Below are 13,729 nucleotides of genomic sequence, written 5' to 3' on the forward strand. Positions count from 1 at the left end.
GGGGGCCAGGGGCGGGGGCCCTGGAAGGAGCGGGAGTTCAAGCCGAGCTGGGACAAGGCTAGGGGTCGGGGGGGTGGGGGCAGAAAGCTGGGGCTGACACCCGTGCATCCGGACTCCGCACGAGCATCGCTTGTGACAGCGCCCCGGGTCCGGTGGAGGGCAGCGGGGGGAGGAGGGAAGGAGGAGGAGAAGGAGGAGGAGGCGGGAGCAGCATCCGGAGCTGAGCTGCAGCAGCGCCGCCTTTTGTGCTGCGGCCGCGGAGCCCCCGAGGTGAGAGCCTGGCCGAGTTGTCGGGGGGTGGGGGGCAGGGATGGGTCCGGGTCCTGGGATCCGGGCGTGGAGGGAGGGTCGGGATGCAGATGTGGCCTGGTGCGGGGTGGTGGCGTGAGGATGCTGAAGCTGTGTAGATGGAGGGACTGGGGACCTGGACCCGACGCCTGTGGGGCTGGGAAGGAAGGGAATGGAGCTGAGGGCTGCCGCGGCCCAGCTAGGAGACGAAGGGCCTCCAGAGCTGGAAAGGACCGTATTGGGGTGGTGTGGAGGGTGACTGGGGGACAGACGTAAAAGACAGAGGGCAAGAGAACATCTCCTCCCACTCATCCTTAGGAAGGGAGAGAGGGAAGGAGGAGGGAGAGTTTTGGCCCCCTCCAGGGAAGGAAAGGAAGGGCAAGGACTGATGTACCCACCATCTCCCTCCACACACACTTAGCAGGCTGGACCTCAAGATTAGTCAGAGAGCACCTGTTCCTGGATGCCCAGGCGCTGGTCCCCCTCCCCTTCCAGCTGTGATCCTCTTAATCCCCTCCAGCTGTGGCATTCACCTCCATCCAGCTGTTGCATCCTCCCCTCCCCCATTCACGTGTGGGTTTCTCCCTCTTCTTTCTCTCCATCTCCTCTGGCTCCCCTAACCCATCTCCCCCAGTCAGGCCCTCCAAAAACCTCCTCCCTTTCCCACAAACACTCCTCAAACTCATTGGCTTAAAAATAAGCAAGAGTTGATACTTGCTGGTAACCAAGGCCTTGACTAAGAGGAGGGAAGAGTCAAGCCTCTGTAGACAGTGGGAGGAAATAGTGAGAAGTCCCTTAGAGTTAAGGGAGGAGTCCTACCTTGTAGATGCCTCATGTGCTGCCTTTTTCAGAGGAGCGTAGGTGAGTGGCCTCCAATCAGGAGGGAATGCACATGAGGTCTCCTCACCCCACCCAGAGTCGTCCCAAGCCACAGTCAGTGTATCCCTCTAAACACAGTTCTCAGGGTGGACTCCATTGTTCTAGGAGCTCTGAGTTTCAGCCAGAGGGTCATACCAAGTTAAAGCTAGCAGAAAGGATTTAGGAAGGAAAGGACACAAGTGCCCCCTGAGCCTTCCTGTTGACACTGAAGTTTCTCTGAGCTTTAGGGCCCCGCTCCCTCCTATCTCACACAGGTTAAAAAAAAAAAAAAAGTGTGTCCCCTCAAGTATACCATTCATCCACTCACTTCCATTGTCAACTGAGGTAATTTTGGGAAAACCCCAGCTATAACACAGAGACATCAGCTAAATGTCCATCCCTAATGAAACCCAGTTATGGACCAAGGAGGCAAGAAGTTAGACATGGCTCAGGATTTCCTAGGTTTCCTTATTTAGGAAACCTAGGAAAGGAACCCTTTTAAAAACCAATTGCTGTTCCCCAGGCCTTCCCCTGGTGGTGACAATGTGGTAAGATCCGGCTTTGCTAGGAAGAGGACCCTCGGTTCTACCACTCATGGTCCAGACTGTCATCATGCACAGTCCTCCCCCTCCCCTGCCTGAATCTGAATATAAAGAAGGAATTAGAGAATCAGCCCTATAAGAAGTCCTTACTAGGGTGGGCTGGAGATCACCCCTATATTCAGGTCCTCAGCTGTGTACCACTCAAGCCCTGGGATCCCCCAGCTGCCATGCTTCTTCCAGGGAGGTGAAAATGTCTGTCCCCTCACACCCACCGCTCACCCATTCACTCACACTGTTGACTGAGGTGATGCTGGGAAGAAGGAGGATACTGTTGAGATGATGCTAGCAGGAGACAGAGGGGCTTCATAAGGGCCTGGCCACACCGACTAGTCTGTCCGGTTCATTGGCTCCCAGAAGGACTGGGGTCATATGTGTGTGTGGGGAAGGTGAGGAGATTGTGACAGTGACCAGATTCCAGAGGAGGCTAAAGATCCTTCAGGATAGAGCCCTTGCCCTTTGGTTTCTTCATTCTTCGGTCTTTTTTCCCTCTTGTTTCTCCACCTCCCTTTCCACCTGTACCCTCCCTACTGGCACTTGCTTTGAGAAAGAGAACAAGGAAAAGAAAGGAAGGGAATCACATTCATAAAAGACTTACAACTGTGTGTAAGGTACTTTCCATATGTCTAATGCTTATAGAGAGCTTCCTGTGTGCCAGGTCCCGGGCCAAGAACTTTATTTTGATTGTCTTAATAATGACCTTAACAAGACCGAGGAGATAGTGTTATCATCGTATCTGATGGAGGAGAAAACTGAAACTTAAGTAATTTGTTCCAAGTAAAAAAGTTAATATGTGGCAAGAGGTAGGATTTGAACCCAGGTCTGTGTGACCCAGAACCACCTGTGTTCTTTTTTTTTTTTTCCTAAGGTGGAGTTTCACCATGTTGGTCAGGCTGGTGTTGAACTCCCGACCTCAGGTGATCCGCCTGCCTTGGCCTCCAAAGTGCTTGGATTACATGTGTGAGCCACTATGCCTGGCCAGAACCTGTGTTCTTACCACCACATTAGATACTGCATTGGCACTGTGTGACATAGGTATCACTGTCCCCATTTAGCAATGAAGAAACTGGAAGAATAAATATCAAAGTATAACAACAGTTTCTAGTTAGGAAGTCTCAGGCCAGGTCACCCAACTGGCCAGGAGCAGAGAGACAAGTCCTCTCAGCAAGCCACTCTGATTTTGAGGCCTGTGTTCTGTCCTCCACCACCTGCCCTCTCCCTACAGCACAACTAATAAGCTAAGTGACAGGAATGCATAAGCAGTCCATCAATCTTATTTTCTTTTACACTTTAAATTTTATATGTTACATTAAAAGCAATTCAAAGTTGTTACTGAAATTCTAAGAATATAGGTAAACCTAAAGGAGAAAATTAAAACACCCGTCATTCCACCTAACTAGAAACTGTTGTTATACTTTGATATTTATTCTTCCAGATTTTCATTTCATTCATTTATTTACTTATTTATTTATTTTGAGATGGAGTTTTGCTCTTGTTGCCCAGGCTGGAGTGCAGTGGCACAAGTTGGCCCACTGCAACCTTCACCTTCCGGTTTCAAGTGATTCTCCTGCCTCAGCCTCCTGAGTAGCTGGGACTATAGGTGTGCACCACCATGCCCGGCTAATTTTTGTATTTATAGTAGAGATGGAGTTTCACCATGTTGTCCAGGCTGGTCTCAAAATCTTGACCTCATGATCCACCCACCTTGGCCTCCCAAAGTGCTGGGATTACAGGCATGAGCCACCACACTCAGCCCCAGATTTTTAAAAATGCCCATCCAGCTGAGGAACTATTTGTTAACATCTGCTGAACTTCTTCCAGTTCCATCTGAGGACCTAGGTAGGAGGGACTCCTGTGATCCATCCTGCCCTGCTCTTGCCCTTCCCTTCCCCAAGGCCTCTGTGGGTAAGGCTGAGGGGTGATCCAGGGCCACATGATCAAAGGGAGGATCTGAGCAGTGTAGCTGCTTAAGAGAGCAGCAGAGATAACTGGCCAGGGAGTGAGGACGGGATACAGAAAAGCAGGCCTTCCCCCTTAGTCCAGAAGAGACAGAATGGCAGGATTTACAGAGGAGGGACTGGTGATCTGGTATAGGAATGACCAGGGACTCCAGCACAATCACGAGCACTGTGACCTGGTTCTACTGGAACCTGAAATCGCCATTTGTTCTGGGAAAGCAGAAGGTTGGAGACCAAGCCTCCCTTTTTCTGGTCAGACAGAAGAGACAGCCTCTCCAGGATCCACAAGGAAAGACCTGATGTCCTGCCAAACAGGAAGACAAGGCAAGAAGGCTGCTCCCTGCACCCCTTCTACCATCTTACTTAACCCTCACCACCCCAGAAGGGAGGGTTGGGCACCAGAGATGACATTCGTTAAACTAATTGGTGGCAGAACTGGGATTCTAGCTCTGATCTCTCCAAATCTGAAGCTGATTCTTTTTTTGTCTTTTTTTTTTTTTTCCCTTTTTGTGGAGAATGGGGTCTCACTATATTGCCCAGGCAGGTCTCAAACTCCTGGGCGTGCTCAAGCTATCCTCCCACCTCTGCCTCCCTAAGAGCTGGGAATATAGGCATGAGCCACAGCACCCAGCTGCTGATTCTTTTGTGCTAAACTGTACTGTCCCTCCCTTCCCTGAACCCCTTTACCATCCACCCTACTGGAAGAAGTACGGCAGCTAGGGATTTCAGAGCTTGATTGGTATAGGGCTGAGGACCTGAATTTAGGGGTGATCTCATTTTCCCCCAAGTTCTCAGGGGAACCTCTCATGAGGGCACTAAGAAAAGCTACAGTTCTTTTCTTTTTTTTTTTTTATTTTTTATAAAGGATGGGGGTTTCACCATGTTGATCAGGCTGGTCTTGAACTCCCGACCTCAGGTGATCCACCCGCCTTGGCCTCCAAAGTGCTTGGATTACAGGCGTGAGCCAGCACGCCCGGCCATGCTACAGTTCTTTTCATCTTGGGACCCTGGAGCCAGGACCATGGATCCTGTCAAAAAGGAAAATAAAAACAAGCTGCAGGGCAAGGTACAGTGGCTCACACCTGTAACGCCAACTCTTTGGGAGACCTAGGCTGGTGGATCATTTGAGCCCAGGAGTTTGAAACCAGCCTGGTCAACAGAATGAGACATGGTTTCCACAATTTTTTTTTTTTTAATTTAGCCTGGTATGGTGGTGAGTGCCTCTAGTCCCATCTACTCAGGAGGCTGAAGGGGGAGGATCACTTGAGCCCAGGAGGTTGAGGCTGCAGGCAGTGAGCCATGATCGTGCCACTGCACTCCAGCCTAGGCAACAAAGCGAGACCCTGTTTCAAAAACAATACAAGCTGAAACCAAGGGGACAGGAGGCATGGACACGAATGGTCAAAGTCCTTTATCCTCTCACGGTCTCAAAGCTTGCAGAGGTGGAACTACGACTCCAAAATCTTGGGTCTCCTTTCCCTTTGAAGACTCCCCTCCATACCCCCACTCATGAGAGAAAGGGAATCGTCCTCCTTTTCCTGAGTGAAAAATGAGGTCTCAGACAGTGGAGAGCACTCAATGTGAGAGCCTAAGATTAAGGCAGGTGGCCTGGCCTCTGCACTGAGCCCCTAAGACCACCAAACGGCTTGGCATTGACATTCTGCTGTTAGACAAGAAGGAGCTAGAGAGAATTCAGAGAGTTTACCTGCTACAGACTTCCAAAATCTCAGGTCAGAGAACCTAGAAGGTGGGATAGATGGGGGTGATTTCCTAACCCACTCTACCCTATTGCCGACTTATGGAGCACTTTGGAACCACCAGCAAAGCACTGAATTAGGGCCTCTTGGGTGGCCAAAGAGCCTCCTCCCTTGGCAGATGTGTGGCTTAGAGAGCATTCTGTCCCCTCACCCAATGTGAGGCAGAAGCACCATCAACACTTGGTAGATGTGGTTGACAGAGTGAGTGACACAGAGACCCACCCTCCTGTCACATTGCTGCCCTTCCCCCAGGTTCTGCATAATTGATAATGGAGAGACAGCTCCCCTCCCCCAGGGTGACTGAACGTCTGGGCCAGGGGCTCCCAGCCATCCTAGACGCCCCTCCAAAGCCTTGGCGCCAAGGCCCGGCCAGGGGGCAGTGGGACACAGCTGGCAGGTCAGGAATAAAGGAAACAGAAAGCGTGTGTGTGTGTGTGTGTGTGTGTGTGTGTGTGTGTGTGTAGAGAGGAATCTCCAGGTCCTCTATAAAACTATAGCTCCGTGTGTGTGTGTGTGTGTGTGGCAGCAGTTTTCCCTCCACTCCAGGTCAATTGGAAGAGCTGTCATTAGCCTGAGATCTTTCCCTTAGTCCCGTCTCCGTCTCCTACTTCTTCAGCTATCCCCACGACCCTAAAAGACAGACAGGTGAAATGGCTTCTCTCCTTCTCTCCCCAGCTGCTGGCCCTGTATACCAGAAGGGCCTCTGGGGAAGCCTGGTGAACTGGAGGGAGGCTCGGCTGGCTGCAAGTGTCTCTGAGTATGTCCCCCTTTCTATGACTAAACCACCTAGTCAAACAACCAGATGACGGCTGAAAAATTCCTTTAAAAAGCCAGGTGTTGTGCCTACTCAAAGCTCAGCTTCTAGATAGAAAAAGAGGTGGATGCTCTCCGTGTTTCTCACTCCCCTTTCATCTCCATTTTCTCAGGGTCCTCCTCTGCTTTTCCAAACAGCTTTTCAAGCCATCCTTCTCGGGATTGGCTCCGCTTCACGCTGTTCCGGTGTCTGTATGCGTCTCGGCTCCTTCCTCCATCCCTAGCTGTGCCTTTCGCCTTTTCTATGCCCCGTCTCCCTTTCTCTCATTTCCTGCTTTCCTTCCCTGTGGCACTGCACCCCCAATGCCAACCCCACAAGTCCCCTACTGCCAACACCCGACGCCTCAGCCGAAGATCTCTCTGCATGCGGGGGCAGGGGAAGGTACGGGAAGGAAGGGAACACAGATGGGGCAGACCGCTGGGTGGGGGTCCGCACCTACAATTCCCGCAACCAGCCACCAAGGCCAGCCCAGGTCAGGGGCGGGGCCCAGGCGCAGCCCCGCCCCCGCGTCGCGCTCACGTGACCCTGGGCTAATCTTATCTTGGTGACTTCACGCGCCGCCTCGGGCCCAGTCGTCATGGTTACGCCGCAGCGCCCAGCGCTTCCCCTAGCTGGCCGTGTCCCCTCCCCTTCCCCACCCGGACAACCCCCTTCCGTCGCCCCGGCCCTCGCCCCAGCCACGTGCCACGTGACAGCCGGGAAGGAGGTCGGAATGGGGGAGGGGGCGTTGTGGCCGTAACCCCTTCCTTTCCACTTTGAGCGGCTCTGACTTCGGCCTTCCATTGCTGGTGGGCAAGCGGTCCAGGGGACCGCCCCGGCTCCTCCCCGAGCGCTCCACTACTGCCATCCCTCCCTCCTGGCCTGCCAGGCGAGAGCATCCCAGAGTCCTGGGCCTTGGTTCTGGGTGGTCCAGAAGCGAAGCCCCGGCCTGCAGCGGAGTGGGAGGTGTTGGGGGGCAGGCAAACTCCCTTGGGTCCTCCAGACGAAATTCTCCATATGTTGGCACTTTACTTGGTCTGTGTTTGTCTGTAATTTGCATTTCAATCTACACCTTACCTCGTGAAGTCACAAATACCGCGTGGAATATGTTGGGGATTTGGAAGCTGAACTTCACTGTGATGTGTGCTTTCTGGGCCTAAGTTCTCTCAAGAATATAATGGGACCAGTAGTAATTTCCTTCACCTGGTTCTTCTGAGGATTCAGGGAGCTAATGTGTGTGCGTGCGTAGAGAGAGTGTGCGGTGCTTAAGGCGATCCTCCGGGTGGGTAGAGCCCTGGTTCCACTTTACCGAGCACCTTCTGCCCGCCAGGTGCTGTTGCAAGCCATGGTTCCCTTGTGATGCAAAGTGGTCACTCTAAAGGCTGTACAGGCTCCAGTATAATGGGAGCCATGATGGAGAAAGCATGGCCGGGCTGTGCCAGCCTAGAAGGCGCATTAACCTAAAGCGGATCAGGAAAGGACGTACAGGATAAAGTGAGACCATGATAAAGAGATGAGAAACACCTTCCAGGCTGGGGGTGAAGCCTGAGCCTTTTTTTTTTTTTTTTTTTAAGACATGCTTGTGGTCCCCCCGGGCAAAAAAAACTGCACAAACCCCGGCTCACAACCTCCGCCTCCCAGGCTCAAGCGATTCTGACATCTTAGCCTCCCAAGTAGCTGGGACCATAGGTATGCGCCACCACACCCGGCTAATTTTTTGTATTTTTAGCGGAGGCAGTCTCTCCCCATGTTGCCCAGGCTGGTCTCAAACTCCCGAGCTCAAAAGATACGCCCACCTAGGCCTCCCAAGGTGCTGGGATTACAGACATGAGTCACCGCGCCCCGCCGAGCTTGAGCTTCTTAATAGCTATGGCACTGTGGGCAGGTTAATACCTCTATGCCTTAGTCTGTAAAACGGGCTAATAATGCCCACCTTACAGCTTAGAGGATTAAATATGCAAAGTACTAATGCACCTATAACAGAAGCTAACATATTTAATAAAGCTTTGTCTTTTTTTTCTTTTTGAGATGGAATCTTGCTCTGTCGCCCAGGCTAGAGTGCAGTGGAAGCTCACTGAAACTTCCGCCTCCTGGGTTCAAGCAATTCTTCTGGTGCTGGTGGGGGCAGTTATTTTTTGAGACAGGGTCTCGATTTGTCGCCCAGGCTGCAGTGCAGTGGTGCAGTCACTACTCACTGCAGCTTCAGCCTCCCATGCTCAAGCTATCCTCCCACCTCAGCCTCCTGAGTAGCTGGGACTAAAGGCCCACATCACCACAATTGGCTAATTTTTGTATTTTTTGTAGAGATAGGTTTTCCCCATGTTGCCCAGGCTGGTCTGGAACTTCCAGGCTTCAGTGATCCACCTGCCTTGGCCCCCCAAAGTGCTGGGATTAAAGGTGTGAGCCACCATGCCTGGCCCATTTTTTGTTGTTTTTTCAGTGAGACGAGTCTTGCTCTGTCACCCAGGCTAGACTGCAATACACGATCTCGGCTCACTGCAACCTCCGCCTCCCAGATTCAAGCGATTCTCATGCTTCAGCCTCCTGAGTAGCTGGGACTACAGGTTTATGCCACCATGCCAGGCTTTTTTTTTTTTTTTTTTTTTGGTATTTTTAGTAGAGATGGGGTTTCACCATGTTGGCCAGTCTGGTCTTGAACTCCCGACCTCAGGTTATCCCCTCGCCTCAACCTCCCAAACTGTTGGGATTACAGGTGTGAGCCACCACACCCGGCACCCAATCTGTTTTAGAAAGATCCTTCGGAAGGCGCTGGGTGGAGAATTGGTGGTAAGGAGGGCACGTGGAGACCAGTCTTCCCGGGCCAGGTGAGGACAGCTAATGAGGCTTGAACTAAGGCAGTAACATTGGGACTAAAGAATAGCATGCATTGGGTCAGAGCTTTACAAATGTGCCAGCTCTAAGAATCAGCTAGGGTGCTTATTAAATATGCAGACTCCAGGCCTACTGCCCTCACCCCCCCAGGAAAAAGTCTTCAACGGAAAGGCCTGGAAACTAAGTATTATAAGAACTATCAGAGTTTCCCTAGCCGCCTTGTATGCCCGTGTAATCATCTACTGACCCCTTCTGTATGTCGAGATTCCTGCCACCCCTCCCACATTGTAATTCAGAATGTATGGCAGTTATTTCCAGACGAACGCAGGGGCTCATGGAAGGACCCTACTAGCTATGAGGAACAATTAGAGGGATGTTTTTTCTGGGGAATCTTCAAATCTCAGGATTTGGTAACTGACAAGTGTGGAGTGACTGGGAGACCAGGATGGCTCCTGGTGTCAAGCTCTGGACAAGTTTGGTGTAGGATGAAGGGTTTGCTGTGCCGGAGTGACAGCCAGTTTATTCCTTTGTATAGCTGGAAAAACAGGCTCAACCACAGCCTGCCTGAGGTCACACAGCCATTAAGTGGCAGAAGCAAGTCCAGAATCCAGGTTTTGTGTTTTTTTTAATTGTTTTTGAGACGGAGTCTCGCTCTGTTGTCCAGGCTGGAGTGCAGTGGCTCACTGCAACCTGCGCCTCCTGGGCTCAAGCAATCATCCCACCTCAACCTCCAGAGGAGCTGGGACACCACAGTCACACATCACCATGCCCGGCTAATTTTTTTTTTTTTTTTTTTTACTTTTGGTAGAGACAGGGTTTTGCTGTGTTGCCCAGGCTGGTCTCGAACTCCTGAGCTCAAGTGATCTACCTGCCTCAGCCTCCCAAAGTGCTGAGATTACAGGTATGAGCCAACACACTGTGCCAGATTTGGGCTTTTTAATGGTTGCTTTTTAAATAGCACCCAGCTATGAACTGGGACAAATCTCCATTGCCTGAAAAGCTAGGTCATGGTTTGGGGAACAGGGGATGGGGCAATGGAGAAGAGGAAAGAGGAAACAAGACCTTGTTTGACCCCTGGGAGAGCCACTGGACTGAAGGGAGGGCTAAGGAGGATGAAGCAGTGGCCTTCTGTGACATGTCTGCATTCCCATTGGCTGTTTCTGCCTTTTTCCCCACCTGTCCAGCTGGGGTGGGGGGGGACTGGGGGGGTGGGACACGGAACTCTGTGGTTACAACCTTCATTTACCTTGGAGAGGCCCAGGAATGTGTCTTAGAATGAGGCTGTCACCTGAGTTGAGTGCTCCTGAGAGGGCCTCAGTAGTACTGTGTGTTAGTACCTGGGTGGGAAGCCTGGTGCATCATTTGTATGTAGGCAGCTCAAGAATGCTGTCTGAGGGTGTCTGAACAGATCTACCAGCATCCTGTGTGTGCTTCAATGTGAGGGAGGTCTAGGTGTTACCACTGTGTACCTCAGGGTCAACCTGAGGTAAAGGTGTAAATGTGAGACCCTCGTGTTGTGTGTGCCTGTCTCAGATGAAAAAAATGGGCTGCAGCAATGAATTAGTCCTCTTACAGGGAGAAGGGGAACTCATCTGTTACCATTATACTTGAATTTGAGACATATTTTACCAGTGTGTACCCAGGTGGGGCTGTTACTTGTGTCTACCTGAGAATGATACACAGATACAATACCGGAATACCTGTTACTTACTTGCCTTACCAACATGCCTGAGAGGAAGCCCAGGTGTATCAGATATCCTAAGATGGGTCAAGGTGAAACTTGGGAGGGGGAAGGGTAACTGAGGGTGAGCCACAAGTATTACCTCCAGCAGGGCTACTGTGAGCCCAGCACTCCAATCTGTGCCTCTGAGGTAAGCGTCCTGAGCAGGCACACTGGGGTTTTAACAGCTCCTCCTTCCTTCGTTCCCACAGGGCCCAGTGCTCACCATCATACCAGGGGCAGAGGTGATGGCTTGCCTCCATGAGACCCGAACACCTTCTCCTTCCTTTGGGGGCTTTGTAACTACCCTAAGCGAGGCATCCATGCGCAAGCTGGACCCAGATACTTCTGACTGCACTCCTGAGAAGGACCTGACGCCTACCCAGTGTGTACTTCGAGATGTGGTACCCCTTGGTGGGCAGGGCGGGGGAGGGCCCAGCCCCTCCCCAGGTGGAGAGCCGCCCCCTGAGCCTTTTGCCAACAGTGTCCTGCAGCTACATGAGCAGGATGCAGGGGGCCCAGGGGGAGCAGCTGGGTCACCTGAGAGTCGGGCATCCAGAGTTCGAGCTGACGAGGTACGGCTGCAGTGCCAGAGTGGCAGTGGCTTCCTTGAGGGCCTCTTTGGCTGTCTGCGCCCTGTCTGGACCATGATTGGCAAAGCCTACTCCACTGAGCACAAGCAGCAGCAGGAAGGTAGGTCACATCCTTGTGGGAGCCTCCTGTTGTCCTGAGCCCAATTATCTGTTGGTTGGTCAGCTCCACTAAAGTCACCCAATGGTCCCTTCCCTCCCCATGCCCAGCCCTAGTCCCTTAGCTATCCATCAGCCTCTAGCTTCCCAGCTTTTTTTTAAGGCCACCCACTCATTCCTTCCCTGTCCCCTCGAACCACCTTCTCCGCCTATTTTGGCTACCTTTCTGCCTCACCCTCGTCAATTCAGCCAACCCAATGCTATCCCCTGTTCCTGGTCTTGAGTGTGGCTCTTTCTGAGGCTTGTGGCACTGTGCCTCCTGCCCACAGACCTTTGGGAGGTCCCCTTTGAGGAAATCCTGGACCTGCAGTGGGTGGGCTCAGGGGCCCAGGGTGCTGTCTTCCTGGGGCGCTTCCACGGGGAGGAGGTGGCTGTGAAGAAGGTGCGAGACCTCAAAGAAACCGACATCAAGCACTTGCGAAAGCTGAAGCACCCCAACATCATCACCTTCAAGTGAGGTCCAAGGCAGGGGCTGGGTGTTGGGGATACTATGCTAAGGCTTGGTACCCTCCTGGGCAGTGGGACCTACCCCATCCTTCCCCGAGGAGTTCCTTAGGCGGAATGGGTGGGAATGGGGGTTCCAGGTATCAATCAGGTGAAAGTTGAGCCAGCTGAGGCCTTCATACCATTGTTTGGCTCCCAGGGGTGTGTGCACCCAGGCTCCCTGCTACTGCATCCTCATGGAGTTCTGCGCCCAGGGCCAGCTGTATGAGGTACTGCGGGCTGGCCGCCCTGTTACCCCCTCCTTACTGGTTGACTGGTCCATGGGCATCGCTGGTGGCATGAACTACCTGCACCTGCACAAGATTATCCACAGGGATCTCAAGTCACCCAAGTGAGTAAGCAAGCAGGGAGCAACAGATGGGCATGCAGGTGACCCACTCAAGTCAGTGTGGCCTCCCCGCTTCCAAACCATGTCCTAGGTCCATGTGGCCATCTCAGAAACCTCTTCCAAGTGACAGTCCCACCTCGGGAATGCTGTAGTGAGCCCCTTTGGGTGTCCCAAATGGTTTAAAACTGAGAGTTCCTGCAGAGTTAGATAAAGTATGTGGAGGGGCATGGATCCCAGCTGACTACACTCTTTACCAGCATGCTAATCACCTACGACGATGTGGTGAAGATCTCAGATTTTGGCACTTCCAAGGAGCTGAGTGACAAGAGCACCAAGATGTCCTTTGCAGGGACAGTAGCCTGGATGGCCCCTGAGGTGATCCGCAATGAGCCTGTGTCTGAGAAGGTCGACATCTGGTGAGGACTAGGCTGAAAACTGAGAAGAGTGGGTAGCCAGCACTGGGGGATGGCTGACAACTTATAGGGCTTGAGCACAGGTGATGAACCTGTAGCAACCAGGACCTCTGGAGGAAGCCCTTCCCAAGTGATGTCCCCTCATCCCTAGGTCCTTTGGTGTGGTGCTGTGGGAACTGCTGACTGGTGAAATCCCCTACAAAGATGTAGATTCCTCAGCCATCATCTGGGGTGTGGGAAGCAATAGTCTCCATCTGCCCGTGCCCTCCAGTTGCCCAGATGGTTTCAAGATCCTGCTTCGCCAGTGCTGGTAAGGATGGTCTGGGCTGGGATACTGGGCCTGGAGAATTTGTAAAGCATGGCAGTACTGATGGACAGCCAGTACCTAGAACCCTAAGCAGCCAAGCACAGAATCCTTAACAGGAAGAGTGTCAAGAGCTCCCAGATGTGGCTCCCCAAGTACTGAGGACTCAGGATGTGATCCAGGGGACTAGAATCTGGAACTAAGAGGGGTTGGACTGAACAATAAATGGGAGGGGTACGTTTAATTCAGAGATTGACTTGCATCTGAATCAGGCACATGCTACCTTCTGAGCTGAGTCATTGGGGGCAAGTGGTATCACTCTGAACCTGTGTCCTCATCTATAAAATAGTTAACAATATCTGCATTCCTGGGTTGCCATGAAGTGCCAGTGAATGCATACAAGTACAGGGAAGGAGCAGCATAACCACTAGCATGGTTGCTTGAACCTCAAGTAGACAACCGTAGAACACAGAAGGAAAGGGCCCCAGAACCTCATTTGGAACCTAGACCCAGGGTTTGAAGATTCCTTATCTGTCACTGAGCATTTTCCAAAGTAGTTCCTCCAATGGAGTTACTCAGAAAAGGCTTTTGACAGACAGGTTGGAAAGTAACAGTGTTCAATAGGT

The 13,729-nt window shown here is 52.1% G+C and overlaps 1 protein-coding gene across 3 annotated transcripts in view; it reads left to right on the top strand.

Moving 5' to 3' along the window:
* The window catches only part of MAP3K12 (mitogen-activated protein kinase kinase kinase 12), an 18,607-nt gene continuing 4,878 nt past the window's right edge, over positions 1-13,729 (top strand). The window contains exons 1-7 of one of the 3 annotated variants that reach the window (XM_032292188.1): positions 1-270; positions 11,018-11,190; positions 11,290-11,498; positions 11,824-12,007; positions 12,198-12,389; positions 12,644-12,802; positions 12,951-13,109. In XM_032292188.1, coding sequence (XP_032148079.1) covers positions 11,054-11,190; positions 11,290-11,498; positions 11,824-12,007; positions 12,198-12,389; positions 12,644-12,802; positions 12,951-13,109 — 1,040 coding nt within the window. In that variant the 5' untranslated portion in view covers positions 1-270; positions 11,018-11,053. Of the gene's footprint in view, positions 271-11,017; positions 11,499-11,823; positions 12,008-12,197; positions 12,390-12,643; positions 12,803-12,950; positions 13,110-13,729 lie in introns of all 3 variants that reach the window. The other 2 variants (XM_032292195.1, XM_032292183.1) reach the window with 2 other exon arrangements.

The sequence above is a fragment of the Sapajus apella genome, unplaced genomic scaffold (genome assembly GCF_009761245.1).
Source record: "Sapajus apella isolate SASKATOON/1434 unplaced genomic scaffold, GSC_monkey_1.0 scaffold2, whole genome shotgun sequence".
NCBI lineage: Eukaryota > Metazoa > Chordata > Mammalia > Primates > Cebidae > Sapajus > Sapajus apella.